The sequence below is a fragment of the Papio anubis genome, chromosome 9 (genome assembly GCF_008728515.1).
Source record: "Papio anubis isolate 15944 chromosome 9, Panubis1.0, whole genome shotgun sequence".
Classification (NCBI taxonomy): domain Eukaryota; kingdom Metazoa; phylum Chordata; class Mammalia; order Primates; family Cercopithecidae; genus Papio; species Papio anubis.
Genome location: NC_044984.1, coordinates 104,300,644 through 104,321,280, shown reverse-complemented (window position 1 = coordinate 104,321,280; position 20,637 = coordinate 104,300,644). Strand labels below are relative to the sequence as shown.

General features: G+C 43.8%; 1 protein-coding gene across 7 annotated transcripts in view; it reads right to left on the bottom strand.

The window, feature by feature from the left end:
• Positions 1 to 20,637, bottom strand: part of ANKRD13A (ankyrin repeat domain 13A) — a 42,203-nt gene that overhangs the window by 10,862 nt on the left and 10,704 nt on the right. For 3 of the 7 annotated variants that reach the window (XM_009181699.3, XM_021922901.2, XM_021922903.2), the window contains exons 2-11: positions 18,403 to 18,535; positions 17,292 to 17,416; positions 13,059 to 13,104; positions 11,023 to 11,166; positions 10,191 to 10,380; positions 9,826 to 9,912; positions 5,115 to 5,181; positions 3,410 to 3,491; positions 1,476 to 1,537; positions 631 to 764 (exon numbers count right to left, since the gene is read on the bottom strand). In XM_009181699.3, coding sequence (XP_009179963.1) covers positions 631 to 764; positions 1,476 to 1,537; positions 3,410 to 3,491; positions 5,115 to 5,181; positions 9,826 to 9,912; positions 10,191 to 10,380; positions 11,023 to 11,166; positions 13,059 to 13,104; positions 17,292 to 17,416; positions 18,403 to 18,535 — 1,070 coding nt within the window. The remainder of the gene's footprint in view (positions 1 to 630; positions 765 to 1,475; positions 1,538 to 3,409; positions 3,492 to 5,114; positions 5,182 to 9,825; positions 9,913 to 10,190; positions 10,381 to 11,022; positions 11,167 to 13,058; positions 13,105 to 17,291; positions 17,417 to 18,402; positions 18,536 to 20,637) is intronic. The other 4 variants (XM_009181700.3, XM_009181701.3, XM_003907139.4 and 1 more) reach the window with 4 other exon arrangements.

Sequence of the window (20,637 nt, the reverse complement as noted above, 5' to 3'; positions counted from 1 at the left end):
ACCTGCCACTATCCAAGTCTTAATTGACAGCAAGCATGAAGAAATGATAGCGGGTGGAAACAGTTTCATTCGAATTTGATCAGCTGAAGCTGGTTAGCAGTTAAAAAAAAAAAAAAAAGGCATTCTTACATCCAATCTAGATTCTATTTGGCAAAGAGCTAATAACATGAACAATCTACTGTTGGCTTTCATGGCAAAGTAATTTTAAAATTATTTTTTATAAAAAGGGGCAGAGGAGGCCGGGAGCAGTGGCTTATGCCTGTAATCCCAGCACTTTGGGAGGCCCAGGCGAGCGGATCATGAGGTCAGGAGTTCGAGACCAGCCTGACCAATATGGGGAAACCCTGTCTCTACTAAAAATATAAAAATTAGCTGGGCATGGTGGCACGTGCCTGTAGTCCCAGCTATTAAGGAGGCTGAGGCAGGACAATTGCTTGAACCTGGGAGGCAGAGGTTGCAGTGAGCCAAGTTTGTGCCACTGCACTCCAGCCTAGGCAACAGAGCGAGACTCTGCCTCCCCTGTAAAAAAAGGGGGGTGGGGGAGCAGTGGAATGATTCAACATAACACCATAAAACAGCACAATTTCTGAAACACACATAGGTTGAAAATGGCAGCTGAATCTCTCTTACTTCTGTGTTCTAATCGTCAGCTCTTTCGGCCTTCCAATGTCCCTGTCTTTCAGATCAAACTCTTCATTGAAGTACTCATCAGGCGTGATGGCTGTAGGGTTGTTTGCAGTAGCACATTCCGTGGTGAGGTCCTGCTGAGCCAGAACTCAGGAGAGTCAGAAATGCCAAGTGATGTTCACAAGTGAAGGCCTACGGCACTCAGTGTCTGAGGTGGACGTGTTAACCAGCTAAGACCAGGAAGTTCTATTCACTAACTTTTTTGAATGGAACAAGAAAATCTATGAGGGTATCACCTCTAATGGATTTCTTCATTTCAAAATATTTCTCTACTCTCCTTTAAATTTTTATCTCCTGATTATAGCAAAGAAAGAAAGAGAAATATCTGAAAGTTCATGAGACTTGGAAGACTTGGAGTTGAAGTTCTAGCTGTTTCCCTGTCTAGCTTTGACAGTGGAAAGGTCATTTTTCTGTCCCGCAGAGACATCCACTGTGCCAAGTTCACATAGTTACTGTGAGCACTGAGCAAGGAAATATTCGTTAAGGTGCTCTGTTGCAATATAAAGTCCTGAGTCCTTTTTAAGTTCCATTTCTATAGAGTCCCCTCGTTTATAATGGATAAGAGGGGAAGCACCTGATTTCTATAATCACTACTCCTCCTCTAAAATCTTTGTTTTCAAAGATTCACTCATCTAATTCTCTTCCAAGAGTATCTCAAATTCCAGCTTGGGGGTATCTTTGGCCTTTACAAAGAGTGAGCTGTTCAGGATCCAGTAAATGCCATCCCAGGCATAGACAAGTTGTTTCCTTTCATCTAACTGCAATGAAAGCTCATTGCCTCAACTTACCCCTTGTGCACCAAACTGGTGTTCCACAGTTCCCAGCAAAGATTCCAGCGGGTTCCTGTCCGCTACAGAGAGGGGGGAAGTTTAAAGTCTAATATTATATCTTACTTGTGGCTATAAAAAAAGATCTTCATTCAAGTTTCCAGTCCAAGCTACCTCATTAGGAAATGCAATTACAGACTGGCTGATCAAATCATTCACAATAATCATAAACTAAGTTGTCCTTTATTGGGTGCTTTTCATGAGGATCTCTAAACCAGATAAACAGCTGTAATAATTAAAGCAGAATAATGGGAAGAGTCTGGATTTTGGAGTGAGCCAGACCTGGATTCCAACCCCACCTTGGCCACTCGCTATCCATGTGTTTTGGGCCTCGGTTCCCTCACCTGTCAAAGTGGAGTAATGGCAATGGTGGTGGTGGTGCTGGTGAACAATTACTGCATGCTTACCACATACTGCAGGCGCCATTCTAAAGGCTTCCACGTCGTAACTCATCTAATCCTCTCAATAACTCTAAGGAAGGTTGGATATCACCTGCATTTCACTGCTGAGGAAACTGAGGCACAGAGCAGAAGTAATTTCACAAGGCCATAGAGTTGGAGGGGCTGGGATGGGGCTGGGATGTGGCAACCACATGCAATGTTTTTGCTCAGATCCCAAGTTCTGTCTAAATCTTTCATCACAATAGTTTGGACTAAATCACTCATTCCAGTGATAAATGTTCTCAAATATCCTTATCTCCTTTTTTAGCTGAATTCCACAATTGTTCTTGATAACACACAAACAAGCCCTCATGAATAGCTTTAATTATAGTTGAGGCCAACTATGGGGAAACATTTTGAAGAATGAGTCAGACTAAGGAAATTTTTTTTCCTTTTTTTTTTTTTTAGACAGAGTCTAGCTCTGTCACCCAGGCTGGAGTGCAGTGGGACAACCTTGGCTCACGGCAACCTCTGCCTCTGAGGTTCCAGCGATTCTCCTGCCTCAGCCTCCCCAGTAGCTGAGACGACAGGAGTGTGCCACCACACCCGGTTAATTTTTGTATTTTTAGTAGAGATGGGGTTTTACCATGTTGGCCAAGCTGGTCTCAAACTCCTGGGCTCAAGTGATCTACCCACCTTGGCCTCCCAAGGTATTGGGATTATGGGATTACAGGTGTGAGCCATTGTGCCCAGCCAGGAATTTTTTTTTTTTAGACAGAGTTTCACTCTTGTTGCCCGGGCTGGAGTGCAATGGCATGATCTTGGTTCACTGCAACCTCCGCCTGCCAGGTTCAAGTGACTCTCCTGCCTCAGCCTCCTGAGTAACTAGGATTACAGGCATGTGCCACCACACCTGGCTAATTTTGTATTTTTTTTAGTAGAGATGGGGTTTCTCCATGTTGGTCAGGCTGGCCTCGAACTCCTAACCTCAGGTGATTCGCCCGCCTTGGCCTCCCAAAGTGTTGGGATTACAGGCGTGAGCTACCATGCCTGCCTAGAAATTTTTATAAAAAGAAGCTAGGGGCCAGGCACGGTGGCTCATGCCTGCAATCTTAGCACTTTGGGAGGCCGAGGCAAGTGAGTATCACCTGATGTCAGGAGTTCGAGACCAGCCTGGCCTACATGAAGAAACCCTGTCTCTACTGAAAATACAAAAAATTAACCAGGTGTGGTGGCGGGTGCCTGTAATTCCAGCTACTCAGGAGGCTGAGGCAGGAGAATCACTTGAACCCGGGAGGCAGAGATTGCAGCGAGCTGAGATCGCACCACTGCACTCCAGCCTGGGTGACAGGGCGAGACCTTGTCTCAAAAAAAAAAAAAAAAAGAGAAGTAGTTAGCGTTAGGTTTAACACATCCCAATCACATTAACCCTAAGCTTAACAGAGCCAACAAAGAGTTCCCTCTAGGCTTAAAAAATAACAACAAAACAGGAGGTGGTAGGGTGGTGGTGATTACCTTTATATCTCTTTTTTTCCTCCTCGGTCAGATGCTCTGTGCGTATTTTGGTGATCACATTCACGTTGTTTACTGTGTAAACCTGAGAGGTGTATGCGAAAGAAAACAGTGACACAGGGAATCAAAACTCCAAAAATAAGCACAGCAAAAGCAAGAATGCTGAAGCAAAAAAACAGAAAACAATCCAGCAAAATAAAAATCAGAAATGGTTAACTATCATTAGAGTCCTTCAGAGAAAGTATATAAACTATCAACTGAAAAATGCATCAGCAGTTACCTCCCGTATTTGACAGTTTTAATACCGAGGAGTTAGCAGTGACAGGCTGCATCTTCCTGCTTGCCCTGCTGTGGCTAAACAGTCTCAAACAAATGCCCTGCAATCTAGGTTTCCACCTGGGTTTCTATTAAACTAAGGTACCCAAACCAGGATCCCGTACTTCTGTTGGTAAATTTTTTTTTTTTTTTTTTGAGACAGAGTCTCCCTCTGTTGCTCAGGCTGGAGTGCAGTGGCGTGATCTCGGCTCACTGCAGCCTCCGCCTCCTGGGTTCAAGCGATTCTCGTGCCTCAGCCTCCAGAGTAGCTGGGATTACAGGTGTGTGCTACCATGTCTGGTTAATTTTTGTATTTTTAGTAGAGATGGGGTTTCACCATGTTGGCCACACTGGTCTCAAAATCCTGGCCTCAAGTGATCTGCCTACTTGGGCCTCCCAAAGTGCTGGGATTACAGGCGTGAGCCACTGCACCCTGCCTCTGCTGGTAATCTTGTAATACTAGTATGACTCAGACAGCCATCTGCTGGGCAGAAGAGAACGGTATGAACACAAGGTTCTCTAGACTTACGAGCTTTGGAGAAAACCAGCAAGTCACTATTTAAAAGGCATTCCATGCACTGACAAAAATTATTGTAACTGCCAGAGTAAATGCTCTGTTATCAAGGATAACTGGAGAATATGGTCATCTAGAAAATCAAACATAACAGTTAACAGAGAATTCTCTCTATATGCCACGTGAGGAGCCCCAACATTGAAAGCTGCAGAAAACACACTCAGCACTAGGACAAGTGCTCCTAAATGTGTCTTGCTGAGCATGACGTAAAATTTCTTTGCTCATTCAGAGGCCACCAGAGGACCCTGCAGCACTGGGCTCCATCACCAAAAGCCATCAAGCCCTGCTGTACTGTGGGACTGAAAGGCCAGGAAACAGAGCTTTCCAGATGACAAAATGCCAGATGACTGTATCGACAATCGTCTCCACGATTACAACTATGTTTTAAGCGCACTGATGTCATGCAAATGGGCTGTGAGCCTGCTGACTACAATTAAGCTGATTTAACAGAAAAGACTCAAAAGCTACTACACAATATTTGAACACATGTGAAGTCTAATTCTTCCTCTTTTTTTTCTTTTTAATAATTAAGGGAATGACTAGCTTGTCATTCCTACCAGAACAACTGGTAGCTATACTCATTTCTCTACAATATTGTTTCTCTTTGGCACAGCTACAGACCTCCTCAGGGCATGCTATCCCATTTTCTGAAAGTCAAATAAGACAAAATCAAAAATCCAAGTGAGAGACACATTAGACACTTCTCATTCCCCAGAGCATCTCCATGGCACAGATGCATGAAAAAAATGGGAACAGATTCCTCATTTGCATAGAAGCTAAATAGCTATATTAAATCTTATTTTAAGAGTTTCCTTTTACCTTTGCTTCGTAACCATTAACAACTTCTGCTTTATCTGTCCTCCAGCCCCAGAATCCGGATTTAGTTCTGATAAAAAGTGAACACCACAAATTTCTACATGTACAATATGCCATTCAGATTTATATCTGCAGCCTTTATAGTTTTTTCCCCCCAGCTTAAGTTAGTGAAGGACACTTAGAAATCATGGTCCTATTGTCCACAGAAGGCGGCTAACACTGACAGATGGCTTGTGCACCCCCACCCTCCTCCCACAGTTATTAATCAATTTGCCTCACCCCAGGCATAGAAAGTCTCCAATCTTGGCTTCTTTACAAAACTGCCAGCATTGAGGACAAAGGTGGTGACATTTATTGCACAGCAGTCCCAAACAAGTGAGTGAAGATGACCAACATCCAAGGGCTCACCACAAGGTGGTAACCAGGTCAGAGCATTTATCTGAGTCATCTTAACTGGGGACATAGATGTCAGTGGTGGGATCTCCACAAGTAGCCACATCTCAATCGAGGAATTCTTAGAACAATGAGGCACAGACCATCCTGTTCCTTGCAAAAGACCAGGTAGGCCAGGAACTCATCACTGTGGTGAGCTGCTTGGAGATGCCATTAGGCCTGCAAAATGGCTATGAGTCACATGTTTGGGCAGGTTTGGTGCAGCAGGGGAAAGGATGTGAAAAACAGATTTTTTTTTTAGCCCAGCTGTTAATTCCATCTTGTGGAACTCCTTTTAAAGTAGCCCAGCATTCCAGTGGCAGATGCAGTACTGGTAATATGCCCAAAATCTCAGTTATTCAACTCAACATACTCCTGAAAAAAAATGTATTTAGGAGCCAAGAGCAGTCAGAAGGCTCTGATTCTTTTTCAAAGCAGCTTGCCCTGGGAAACGCTGCTTCTCACAGGGGACCCCTGACCAGCCCTACCCTTTGTCTAGGACATCACATCCCAGCTCCTCTTGGCCTTGGTTAGGGCAACAGCCTGACTTCTGCTCTGACCACTGAGTGAGTTGGGACGTCATGCAGGAAGCTCAGGGAACAGCAGCAGGTCAGCCACGTTACAAAGAACATATGTGGTTATTTGCATTTTGTGTTTCCAAATAGTTTGCTTTTCTTCTAATGGGATTTGGTTAGTGAAATTAGTCCAGATGGTATAATGAGTTTACGTGTGTATTTTAGCCCATCAGAACAGGAGGGATCAGAGCTCCATTTTCCTACTAGTTGTCTATAATTAGGACAGCATGACCCATGGATGGAAATAGAGGAATCCTAACAGGATTATACCAAATGCTATCTCCAACTTACACTTCAGAAACAAGATAACAGTCACAGGGAGAAGGTAAGGAACCAGACTCACTTGATTAATAAGCCACAGTCCCCTTTTATCATCAATACCAGAAAATTGAGATAGTCTTTTTCCTTCAATCCTCAGTTCCTTGTTTGCTTAAGTCACTTTATGTCTTGGCACAGGAAGTCACTGTTTTCTGGAACAGACTCTTCTGATGGATGGAAGGATGACTACGTCTGCTCCATCTCACCCTTCATACACTCTGGGAAGATGGCACTATGCTTTTCTCTCAAGGAACTACCAAGCTCCTCACTGGGTTACCTCTGCTCCTTCGGCAATCCTGCCTCTACTGCCCTCAGCATTTCCACTCTTCTTTTTTTTTTTTTTTTGAGATGGAGTCTCACACTGTCGCCCAGGCCGGAGTGCAGTGGCACGATCTCAGCTCACTGCAAGCTCCACCTCCCACCTCCTGGGTTCAAGTGATTCTCCTGCCTCAGCCTCCCGAGTAGCTGGGACTACAGGCGCCCACCACCACATCGGGCTAATTTTTTGTATTTTTAGTAGAGATGGGGTTTCACCATGTTAGCCAAGAGGATCTTGATCTCCTGACCTCATGATCCGCCCACCTCGGCCTCCAAAAGTGCTGGGATTACAGGTGTGAGCCACTGAGCCCGGCCCAGCATTTCCAGTCTTGGAAGCAGTTTAGTTATTCAACCCAATGTTCATACCCTGTTTTAAATTTTAATCTCCTAATGACTCTGTGGCCCTTGGTAACTTTGCATGCAAATGCACCCGAAGACGATAGAACACCTGGCTTCCCTCTCATGCCATTTTCACCTCTGCCTGTCTCCACTGAGACCACCACACCAAAGGCCACTTCACAGGCACTGTGTCTTGGTGGTTGCTACACAATCTGGAGAAAGGCTCTGAAGGTGGCAGGGAATATTTTGTTTGAGGTGGGCAAGCGTAATCTTTCAGAGAAGGGAAAAATTCAAACTGCAACCACAGTGTATATACTGCAGGCCAAACATTCATCAGGGCAGGGTATTAATTTGCCCACATAAGCTCTGAGTAACAGGTTAGAAAAAAGTGGACAAAAGTGACCATCAAAAAATGAGAGAGGGGGCTGGGTGTGGTGGCTCATGCCTGTAATCCCAGAACTTTGGGAGGCCAAAGTAGTCGGGTCACCTGAGGTCAGGAGTTCAATACCAGCCTGGCCAACATGGCGAAACCCCATCTCTAGGAAAATACAAAAATTAGCTGGGCACAAAGGAGGGTGCCTGTAATCCCACCTCCTCAGGAGACTGAGGTATGAGAATTGCTTGAACCCGGGAGGCGGAGGTTGCAGTGAGCCGAGATCATGCCATTGCACTCCAGGCTGGGCAACAGAGCGAGAAGCCATCTCAAAAAAAAAAAAAAAAAAAAGAAAAAAAGAAAGAAAGAAAAGAAAATGAGAGAAGGCCACATCTTCCAAATTCAATCAAATGAATACTCACACCTCTGATCAGAAGTAAATTCACACACTCTTTGTACCAACAAACCTCACATTCAAAAGCAGCTATATTCTTTTTGTAGGTGGTATCAATTCTAAGGATTGGCTCAATTCTTGCTCAATGCATGACAAGCACACATTTAATTCTGAGCACCATTAAAACAAAGCAGCTATCTTCCAAAAATTCTCTCAGCAACACACTGTCAGTTGCAAGAGAGTTAGCTTGAGCACTCTGAAAACCCTGTGGGCTCTGGGGCTGGGCGCAGTGGCTCACACCTGTAATCCCAGCACTTTGGGAGGCCGAGATGGTGGATCACGAGGTCAGGAGATCAAGACCATCCTGGTTAACATGGTGAAACCCCGCCTCTACTAAAAATACAAAAAAATTAGCCGGGTGTGGTGGCGGGTGCCTGTAGTCCCAGCTACTCCGGAGGCTGAGGCAGGAGAATGGCGTGAACCCAGGAGGCGGAGCTTGCAGTGAGCCGAGATCGCGCCACTGCACTGCAGCCTAGGCGACAGAGCGAGACTCCTTCTCAAAAAAAAAAAAAGAAGAAAACCCTGTGGGCGCAAAAATACAAAAATGTGCCTTAGTCCTCAGTACAAATGGAATATGCTATCATTTCCCATTTACACTCAGTGGGGTAACAGCCAGGAATTGTCACGCTCTCTTCATAAATCACACTTCAACAAACAATGACTCTGGCAACTCTGCTGTTGAACAATATGAGGAACAATGTCTCTTCTCAAGACATTTTAAGAGTCCCGGACTTTGGAGACTTCATCTCCAGATTCACTCCATTATTTCTTTCAGCTAAGGAAACAAAACTGGAGAGATGAGGCCACTTGCCCAAAGTCACACAGTTATTTAGGAGCCCTGTGGATGGCACTCAGCTCCTCCCCCTCTCATGCCTACAGATGAACAGTGGCAGAAAAGGCAGCCTCCTCTGCCTTCTGGGGTTACAAACAGAGCCCTAAGCTGAAGGGGCCCTCCCTGCCTGCAGAGGGGTACACGGAAGCCTGGAAATGTCTTTCCACGATCCTCCAAGGGAAATCCAGTCAGTCCCTAAATTTTGCTGTCCCCAAAAGACAGCGAATGTCAACTGGCCAGGCTGGTGCAAGGAGGCTGGCAGAAGAGGACTGACCCTGCCTCCAGGGATGCTACCCTCCTGCCCTAGCAGCAGCCCTGGACAGATGTCCTAATTCCACCGCTCAATCTAAATTAGAAGAAAAGGATACTTAACAAGCTTTATGCTTGACTAAACAAATTTACTAACCAATTTTATATTAGAAAAAAGAAGAAAAGAAAAATATGAGAGGACAGTTGTTATATTCATCAAGAGAAAAGAAGGCCTAAGTCCAAGATAATAGTGTCCATTTTCTCAGGCTAAGCTACTTAGGCTGCAGAGAGCTGGATGTGGCATCCTAGGCAAATACTATCAGGATAATAGTGTCCATTTTCTCAGGCTAAGCTACTTTGACTTGCAGAGAGCTGGATGTGACATCCTAGGCAAATATTATCAGGATAATAGTGTCCATTTTCTCAGGCTAAGCTACTTTGGCTTGCAGAAAGCTGGATGTGACATCCTAGGCAAATACCATCAGTGCTCGTAGGACTCCATCGGGTCAGTGTTCTCCACTGTAGAAACAGGCAAACAGCTTTGACAGCCTCTACTCAAAGGCCCTCTAAGCCCTCCAAGTGGCCCAGAGGCACATGACCAGTGATGGTGTTCTCATCTGGATTAACCAAGGCACAGACCTCTCTGGAGAATTCTTTATGAGTCTGGAACAGAACTAAATCTCCTCCAGATTCTTGCTCTAAACCATTAAACCTCACAGGTGGGTTAAAAAAAAAAAACCAAACGAACATTTAACTATATAGTAAGTGTGAATTTGACTGACCAATATCAGTACAACTGAACTCAGTACTGGGTCAATTCTAACCTCCAGAAACTCCAAGCTCCGTGGTCTGGGACTGAGTGTTGTGGATCCATAAACATCAAGACAAAAATAAGATTCAAGTAAAAGCCACTAGAAAGGGCACATAAAAGAAAAAGAAGACATTTATTCATATTCTTCATGTTGGTTAAGTCTTAGAAGACTTAACCAATGTGCTATAAAAATGATGGATGGTGTCGAGTGTCAGCTACAATTTCTATTGGTTAGAGATCAATCTTAAAACCCACTAGTGTTTATTATGTCATATTAGAAAAAACCCAATCCATCCATAATTTCCAATTCATACATACATGTCACTCAAGATGGCAGCATAGGGATTAGACCTTAAAATTTAGAGTCTAAATTTGTACCTTTCAAAAGCAATATTTTTAGTATCGAGGCTGGTGTTAATGACTGGGCTTGTAAGCCGCCTCTCAACTTCCCTGCTTTTTGGCTTCATCAAGTCCAGAGTGAGGCGCTCCATTTCTTGGGAAAGGTCGAAGTGTTCGGTGGTGACTACTTTGTCGTCGTGGTTGACTTCCATCAACTCTGCCCAGTTGTCTATTAATGGAAACAAAGACATAACTAAGCACAAAGCAGGGAAGATGCAAAAACAAGGAAGCTTCGTATGTTAAAATGCATCATCTTTCATGTGTGTCCTCCCAGGTGCTATCTGATAAAACCTACAGTATACTGATTATTGACTACCTATTTGCACCTATCTGACCAGCTTTCCACAATACATAGGAAGCTCTGAGCCATCTTCCCCAAAGATGCGGAATTTTTAAATAATTTGCATTCTTATTAGCACTATATTCCATCAATGTCCTTTATAAAACATATTATTACAGAATTCATAGAAATTATGTATGCACAACATTGGGTGAGCAATGCCATTTCTCATGCCTGATTATGGAGGGTTATACAGAGATACACACAGAATGCCTGTGCTCAAAGGCTCAGGAAAGTGAAGCAGACACATCACAAGGGTAACTTCTGGGTGGTAAAGGACACATGAAGGAGAACTAGCCAGACAAGAACAAAGACAGGGATGGAGAGCTGAATAATTAATAAGAATAACCAAAAAACATGCCCTAGAAAGGATCAGACAGAAAAGGCACATGAATGTGAAAGCATTTTGATGGTTAAAAATCACCCTGTAATTTCGCTTCAGCAGTGATTACTACAAGATAAGTCACTCACCTTCTCCCTTAAATATAAAACTACGCCTCCCTCTTATCCAGCTCATGTTTTCAAATCCCAGCAATGTGATATCAACGCGCAGTTTGGCACCACTTTTCCAGATGCGACAGACATCATTCGGGCATATTCTAGAAACCAAGGGCACTGGAGGAGAGAAGTGTACCACTGAGAAAAACTCAAGGGCCAAGTAGAACACCTAAGCCAGGAAATCAGGATTCTGATTTAACAAAAGGAGGGGAGTGGCAAGATGGTGACCATCAAACAACTGGACGTCTTGGCTGTCATATCTACCATACAGGAAATCACTCTTGAAAAATAAAAATGAACCTTCCGTTCCATTCATCAGAAAAAAAGTCTAAATAAATTTCCCAAGAGTATTCTTGATCCCGAAATGAGCCCCACTTTATAGTGGAGTCTGTCCCCACTATATAGGGTCTGTCCGTCTGGCCTTCCTCACTCACATATGCAACTCTTGCCATATGGCTGGGGCCTACCATATTGTCATATCCACCATTCAGAGTATCAAATGTCTAAAGTATGCCACTTTTTTTTTTTTTGAGACGGAGTCTCATTCAGTCGCCCAGGCTGGAGTGCAGTGGTACGATCCTGGCTCACTGCAACCTCCGCCTCCTGGGTTCAAGCAATTCTCCCGCCTTAGCTTCCCGAGTAGCTGGGATTACAGGCACCCACCATCATGCCCGACTAATATTTGTATTTTTGTAGAGACGGGGTTTCACCATGTTGGCCAGGCTGGTCTTGAACTCCTGGCCTCAGGTGATCTTCCCACCTCAGTCTCCCAAAGTGCTGGGATTACAGGCGTGAGCCACCGCACCTAGCCTAAGTATGCCACTTTTTAACAAAACCTGAAATAAGAGTGACTATGTACCTTAGAAAAAAATTTCATTTCTCAAAACAATCTGAAGTTCTATTATATTATGTACTTTTATGTCATTTAAACATTTCATACAAATATGACTTCTTGCCTGAAAGGGAAGTCTGGAAATGGAAGCAGCTGAAACCTGGAAGTTAGGAGTTATCGTTAACTTATCTACAAGAAATAAAAGTAGAACATCTATGGAAATACACTGTCAGTCAATTGCCTATGTAATACTTTAGAGAAATATATCCATTTTGTTAAAAAAAAAAAAAAGCTATTCTAGTATTCACCTCAACTTGTTTAGAATAACAAGTTTAAAAGAATCGAGCTAAATCACATAAGGAAATTAGTAAATTATGGTAAATCTACTTATTAAAATTCTAGCAATTTAAAGTGACATTTTGGGCCGGGTGCAGTGGCTCATGCCTGTAATGCCAGCACTTTGTGGGGCTGGGGCGGGTGGATCAGCTGAGGTCAGGGGTTCGAGACCAGCCTGGCCAACATAATGAAACCCCATCTCTACTAAAAATACAAAAATCAGGCTGGGCATGGTAGCTCATGCCTGTAATCCCAGTACTTTGGGGGACTGGGGTGGGTGGATCACCTGAAGTCAGGAGTTTGAGACCAGCCTGGCTAACATGGTGAAACCCCACTCTCTACTAAAAATACAAAACTTAGCTGGGCACAGTGGCATGCACCTGTAATCCCAGCTACTCAGGAGGCTGAGGCATGAGAATCGCTTGAATTTGGGAGACGAGGATTACAGTGAGCCAAGGTTGTGCCACTGCACTCCAGCCTGGGCAACAGAGTGAGACTCTGTCTCAAAAAAATAAAAATAAAGTGACATTTTAAAACTAATAATACAGATGTCAGCTATAAATGACAAAAGGAGGAAATGAAACTGTCTATATACTATCTTCATGAATGCTTGGGAGGAAAAGTCCTATGCATCGGGGGGAAGACTGGATGAAAAACACCCAAAGCATTAACAGTTGTGTTTAAATGGGACTATCGGTGATTATTTTTCCTTATTCTTCACTATGTATTTCCTTGATTAAAAAAAAAAAGTACATGTAACTTTTACAAAGGAAAAATAAACCTACATGTGAGCTAAGTAAATTTAGAAAGAGAAATAAATAACAAGCCCACAGCCACTCACCCCAGCTGGTGAATTCCCATTTCATCTGCACATAGAAATCCGGAGCCTGAAGGGCAGACAAAGGTTTAAAACAGATTACCCTTGGCACTATCAACACAACATAAGCAGGGGTTAACAGAGTTCTTAAAAACCCTGGGTTTAAAAAAAAAGAAAAGAGAAAATAAGAAGAAACAAAATGTAAGCCCCTAGCCGGGTGAGGTGGCTCATGCCAGTAATCCCAGCACTTTGGGAGGCTGAGGCGGGTGATCACTTGCGCTCAGGAATTTGACCGGCCTGGACAACATGGCAAAACCCTATCTCTACAAAAAATACAAAAAGTAGCTGCCTATGGTGGCTCACTCTAGTCCCAGCTACTCAGGAGGCTGAGGTGGGAGGATTGCTTGAGGCCAGGAGGTGGAGGCTACAGAGAGCCAAGATTGCACTATTGCACTCCAGCCTGGGTGACAGAGCAAGATAGTATATCAAAAAAAGGCCGGGCGAGTGGCTCTCGCCTCCCAATCCCAGCACTTTGGGGGAGGCCGAGACGGCTGGATCACGAAAATAGAGGATCGACCATCCTGGCTAACACGTGAAACCCCGCCCTACTAAAAATGATAAAAACTAGTCCGGGCGCAGGCTGGCCTCTGCAGTCCCAGCCACCGAGGCTTGGAGGCAGGAGAATGGCAAACCTCGGGCGGAGCTGGCAGTGAGCTGAGATCCCGCCACCGCACTCCAGCCCGGCGACAGAGCCAGACCTGTCCCCAAAAAAAAAAAAAAAAAAAAAAAAAAAAAAAAAAAGAAAAAACAAGTGTAAGCCCATTACTTATTATATATTGTAGGAGTTATTTTGCCCTCACATATGTGGGCCAGGCTCCAGATAAGCAGAAAGTGGAATAGATGGCTGGGCGAGAGGGCTCACTTTATGCCTGTAATCCCAGTGGGCTGGAGGCCGAGGTGGGTGGATTCTCAGTTAAGGTCAGGGAGTTCGAGGCTCTGGCTTACATGGGAAACTCCCCATCTGTATCATAAATACAGGGAACTTAGCTAAGATGAAAAGCACTGTAATCCCAGCCACTGGGGAGGGGCCGAGGCAGGAGGAATCAATGGAACTGGGGGGAGTGGAAGGAAGGAAGGTGGAGATCCCCTGATCCCAAGAAAGAAAGAAAGAAAAGAAAGAAAGAAAGAAAGAAAAGAAAAGAGAGGAAAGAGGAGGAAGGAGGGAAAGAGAGAGAAAGAAAGAGAGAGAGAGAGAGAGGAAAGAGAGAAAGAAAGAGAGAAAGAAAGAGAAAGAAAGAAAGAAAGAAAGAAAGAAAGAAAGAAAGAAAGAAAGAAAGAAAGAAAGAAAGAAAGAAAGTAAGTGAACAGAAAGAAAGAGGATAAGAGGACTGGAGGGGGGTAAAAGTCAAACCTGATTCAGGGATCCAGTCAGGTTCCTAACAGTAAGAGAAAGATGAGCCTGGGAAGATGGGCTTAAGCACTGCCAAGCAATATGGGTAACCATCTATTCTAGGCAAAGGGCAGGGAATGTCAATTCCATCCATTCAACGAGGAACTTGACTGTAAAAGGCTTTGTGTACTGGCAAGTGCTTCCTACTTATTGAACTGCTCTGTGAAACTGAAAGAGGTTGCTAGACTTCACTTCCTCAGGAAGTTGATTTTCCCTCCAGTTAACAGAACATTTTTCTCCACTTTCCTCTGAAACATGTAGAATTTGGCTTTCTAAAGTTTTAAACCACCAGAGCAGCCCTGTTTAGGATTATTTTCTTACCTAACATTCCTATAGGTTCCTAAAGACTCAGAAATCCAAGTTACCCTTGAAGAAGAGAAATGCTAGAAATTTCAGGTGTTCTTCTTGTTCCTACACACTTGCAAGGCTTTTCCATCATTTTTACCAAAGCACAGGGCAGGAGGGCCAAGAATCTACCCTGGAGTAAAATCTGCCAGCATTCTAATGATGAGCAAAGACAACCTCCAAGAGACAGGTGGTAAGAAAGGCTGGCATATGTTATAAGGAGATGCTGTTGAAAGACAAGACATTAATGACAGCTTCTGGAGCCGCTAAGTACACAGGTCATTTATGGGCTCTCTATAACTTAAAGCAAAGAATACAATTCAGTGCAGTCCATCGCAATGGACCAATATGAGTGAAAAAATGAAAATCCTTGACACTAAATTTTTTTTTTTTTTTGAGATGAGTCTCGCTCTGTCACCCAGGCTGGAGTGCAGTGGCGCAATCTCGACTCACTGCAAGCTCTGCCTCCCAGGTTCACGCCATTCTCCTGCCTTAGCCTCCCCAGTAGCTGGGACTACAGGTGCCCGCCACCATGCCCTGCTAATTTTTTGTATTTTCAGTAGAGACGGGGTTTCACCGTGTTAGTCAGGATGGTCTCAATTTCCTGACCTCGTGATCTGCCCTCCTTGGCCTCCCGAAGTACCGGGATTACAGGCGTGAGCCACCATGCCCGGCCGACACTAAATTTTTTAAGTGAAGGGTGACCTCATGTTAAAAAAGTAATTTTCTACTTTGCCAAATGGGCAGATGATGTTTTTAGTTCCTCCTGCAGTTAAGTTAGGAAGAAAACAAGAAATCCATGTTATCTTTGCACACTCAAAAATACACACCTATTTTTAAAACAATGCATACAAATATTTCATATTTTATGGGAGATTTAACTGTAGTATATATGGGAAATGAATACCTTGGGCACGACTTAGCTTAGAAATTCTTTTTAGGCCAGGCGCAGTGGCTCACGCCTCTAATCCCCACAATTTGGGAGGCCGAGGCGGGTGGATCACCTGAGGTTAGGAATTCAAGACCAGCCTGGCCAACATGATGAAACCCTGTCTCTACTAAAAATACAAAAAATTAGCTGACCGTGGTGGCACGCACCTGTAATCCCAGCTACTCAGGAGGCTGAGGCAAGAGAATCACTTGAACCTGGGAGGCAGAGGTTGCAGTGAGCTGAGATCATGCCATTGCACTCCAGCCTGGGCAATAAGAGTGAAACTCTGTCTCAAAAAAAAAAAAAAAAGAAAAGAAATTCTTTTTAAAGATGGCTCAAAAAATGACCAACGATTGTCTTTTTCTTATTTTTATTTTTTTAGACAGAGTCTTGCTCTGTCACCAGGCTGGAGTGTAGTGGCACGATCTCAGCTTACGGCAAACTCCGCCTCCTGGGTTCAAGCAATTCTTCTGCCTCAGCCTCCCAAGTAAGTAGCTGGGACTACAGGTACATGCCACCACACCCAGCTAATTTTTGTATTTTTAGTAGAGACGGGGTTTCACCATATTGGCCAGGCTGGTCTCGAACTCCTGACCTTATGATCTGCCTGCTTTAGCCTCCCAAAGTGCTGGGATTACAGGCATAAGCCACCGCACCTGGCTGACTGTCTTATTTATAATAAAGTTGTTCCTTTTCTTGATAGAGCTATTAATTTTTCTCTATAAATGAATTAGGGCAATGGACAAAGGTCTCAAAATACTAATAGCTAGAAGTGACAAGACTGGCAAGGAAAAGTTGCACATGGACCTCTGAGCCTTAACAGGATCTGAAAATCCCTGCATAGTAAGTGATGCTTATCACAACTTCCTTAAGATTATTGATGCTCAGGAGGCTACTTTCAAGAAAACAGGCACCTAAACAAATTAACTGTTTGTTGTCCATTTTCCTTAAGTTCTAATTTTTACTTTATTATCATTTATTATTTTATTATTATATTTGTTATTATTATTTTAGGTCTTGCTCTGTTGCCCAGACTGGAGTGCAGGGGTGTGATCATGGCTCACTGCAGCCTCAACCTTCTGGGTTCAAGCAATCCTCCCACCCCAGCCTCTTCCCAAGTAGCTCAGACAACAGGTGTGCACTAGCATGTCTAATTAATTTTTCTTTTAGAGACAGAGTCTTGCTTTGTTTGGTGCCCAGGCCGGTCTCAAACTCCTGGGCTTAAGCAAATCCTCCTCCCTCAGCCTTCCAAAGTGCTGGGAATATAGGCACGAGCCACTATGCCTGGTTGAATTATAATCTTTAAATAGTACTTAAAAGGGTAAGCCCAGTGACTTAGAAGTGTAATTTGTGAAATACCTCACACTTCTACAAATTAGAAGGGCAAGGAACAATGTGATTGGTATTCAGTATTTCATATTCATGAATCAGAAAACTCTTTAGGAAGGCACACAAGGATGTCAAACTGTGTCTCCAGTAATTGTATCAGCATTTAGCTCAGATTATAGCCTGAACACATTTTCATGAATACCTCGAGAATTTTCTGGAGCAGCTCAGGAACTCCCTCAAGGGCCATGGATGTGTTGTGGTAGTCTCGATGTTGAAGAACTGTGTATACCATCTCAGGATCGCCAGTGCTCACAGCCTCATGTAAAACTGGAAAACAAAAGGGTGAAATTTAATTCTCATACTCTCTGACAAATTCCAAAACCAGGCTGAAAAAGTATCTAGATCAAAGACAGTATTTTCTTCAGAAGAAAAGGGCTGCAGTCCAACCTTACCATGATGATCATGACTTCTGATTGCTAGCTCTTCACTGAGTAAAAAAGATAGAGTACCCTTAGCATCTTGATCAAACCCCTTCCACCTCTCCCCACCCCTCTTCTTACCACTGGTTCCGAAATCCTGACAATGTGTTTAGAGAGCTGGCTTTAACTATACGATCACACAACATGTAACTGTGGTTATATGTAGACCTGGCAGGCAGGGCTTGGCCTACAGTATCCCTGCTCAGTCAATACAAAATTACTCTGATCAATGGTAGAAGAGCTTACGAACAAGTGGAATGCCAGGATTTCCCAGGAAGAGGCTACTTTTAGCCACAATTTATTTTTGATTTTTGCCTATTTTGATGGATTCAATGGAGGTAACCATATTCCTCAAGGGAAAACCAGCCTCCATGTTCATGTACAGTGGAAGAAGTTTGCACTGAGAGCTATTTCTGGATGAGGAGTCATTCTCTACCAAGGGTTTCTGGCTTGGGACACAACCTGTATCATCCTGGGCTCCCATTTCCTTGTCCCCATCCTTTGTCCCAAGAGAGAAATCTTAAGATAAAGATGACTCTGAGGAAAAGTATGATTGAGACTGGCCTTTATTCAGAAAGATAAACCAAAATGAATGACCTTCTTTTTGAGACAAGGTCTCGCTCTATTGCCCAGGGTGGAGGGCAGTGACGCAATCACAGTTCACTGCAGTGTCAACCTCCCCGGGCTCAGGTGATCCTACCCCCTCAGCCTCCCTAGTACCTGGGACTACAGACACGCACCACCGCACCTGGCTAATTTTCATATTTTTTTGTAGAGACAGGGTTTCACCATGTTGCCCAGGAGGACTTTAAATTATTGTAAAAGTATACTTACCTGTCCATCCTTGACGATTTTCTTTTGTCACATCTGCTTTATGTCGGAGTAAGACTCGAGCAGATTCCAAATGTCCCAAGGAAACAGCAAGATGCAGTAATGTTCGACCTCGTGGGTCCACAGCCTCCACATTCTGTGAAGGAAACACTGGCATTTATATAACTGGATGTATTACATTAAAATAGGGAAATGTGTTTGACAGATATTTCAAGTACAAAAAATGGAAAATATATTTATGCATTAATTAGAGCAACACATGTAAGAAGGTTATGTTTGCATTTGGGCACAATTAAAATACGAATTTGGGGATTATATATAAAGATGATAGTTACTGAATTCCTTTTTCTGTCAAGTTAAGTGCCTAATAAATAAATGTTGGCAACAGGCCCCAGATCATCCAACACAACTTTAAGCTCTTGACAGCACTTAAATTAAGTCTAAATAAGGCCAGGAGCTTTCATGAAATGCAATCACCGGACAACACAGAACATGGGGGATTTCTCAAGCACATATCAGCATTCAAGTCTAGAACAGGAAGTACAGGACTTCAGTCAAAACTGAAAGCACAGAAGATAATTTGGGTCAGAATAAAATTACATTCTCTAGCTGGATTCCCATCAAAACTCCACTCTCATTATTGTGCATTGAGTTCCACATGCCCTGAAGTAGCACGTAAACTCCAGCAGCATGTGTGGGTCCTTCAGACCACAAGCATGATCTGCCGGGCACGTATGTGGGTCTACTCACAGAGAAATAGGCAAGCGCACATGCATCACTTCCGTCCATCCCATCGAGGGTTTTCTTCCCCATGCTAGACATGCACACCTGGCTCTTACCTCTTCATTCCTATTCTGCCACTCTTGCCCCCCTTTTGGCACCTGTACCGCGTCTCCAGAGCCATGCAGCAATTTCTCTAGTGTGAGCTAAGTCTCAAGGCCTGGGCGCTGCCTGCAAAAATGTGACTCTGAAAGTTCTTTCAAGGATACTATAAACTGCCATGGACTTTTGGAAGGTACAACTTTTTTTTTTTTTAAACAAGGTCTCACTCTGTCACCCAGGCTGGTGTGCAGTGGCGTGATCACAGCTTACTGCAGCCTTGACCTCTTGGGCTCAAGAGATCCTCCCATATCAGCCTCCCTAGTAGCTGGGATTAAAGGCATAAGCCGCCATGCCCAGCCTGTAAAAACTTTTTAAATGCCATAATACATCTTAGAAAATGTGCTTTATTTTTATTTGAGATGCTAGCTGTTATTCAGGTACTACTCCTGCAGTCTCTGAAGATACACAGAAAGTGCCACTTAGGAAAGTGAAGCACGATCATGGGTAAACTGCCACAATCCAATAGCTATCAAACCTCCCTGTTTTGCGAAAACTACGTCATGGCTATTATAGTGAAGATAACTCTTACTGAGGAATAAGAAACATGGTTGAAGACATCTGCTAGCTGAATATAAGTCCTCCTGGACCAATCCCAGGCCTCAGTGTTCCCCCAGTGCTAAAATACCTTCCTGTCTCCTGGAGCCCAGTCCACATACCTCCCATGATTCCCTGACTCTTCCCAAGGTTATGACTTGTCCATCGCACCAAAGAGATGGAGAATTCCAAAGGGTAGCGTCCAAGTCATATTAATGTCTTCTAGATTCTCTTACTCTAGTCTCTAACTTGCATTAAATATTTTCTTAAAAGTAACAAGATGATGAACTTATGAACTATGAATTCAGTTGAAGTTTAGCAGGAAAGAAATAATTAGCGAACTCATTATCTTCCTACACATCTATTACATAAACTAAGTATTTTCTTACCTAACAAATTCAATCGAAATGGAAGGTGCTAGGTTTAGCACACTACCTGCCACAGGGGAGGTGTGTAAAAATGTTTATCATGGGAAAGGGGAAACTACTTACTACAATTCACACCCCAGAGCAAAACTAAAAGCACAGAGTAAGGATTAACACTCAAACTCAGCCAGGTGCGGTGGCTCACGCCTGTAATCCCAGCACTTTGGGAGGCCGAGGCAGGTGGATCATCTGAGTCAGGAGTTCGAGACCAACCTGACCAACATGGTGAAACCCTATCTCTACTACAAATACAAAAATTAGCCAGGCAAGGTGGTAAGCACCTATATTGTCCCAGCTACTCGGGAGGCTGAGGCAGGAGAATCGCTTGAACCCGGGAGGCAGAGGTTGCAGTGAGCCGAGATCACACCACTGCACTCCAGCCTGGGTGACAGAGCGA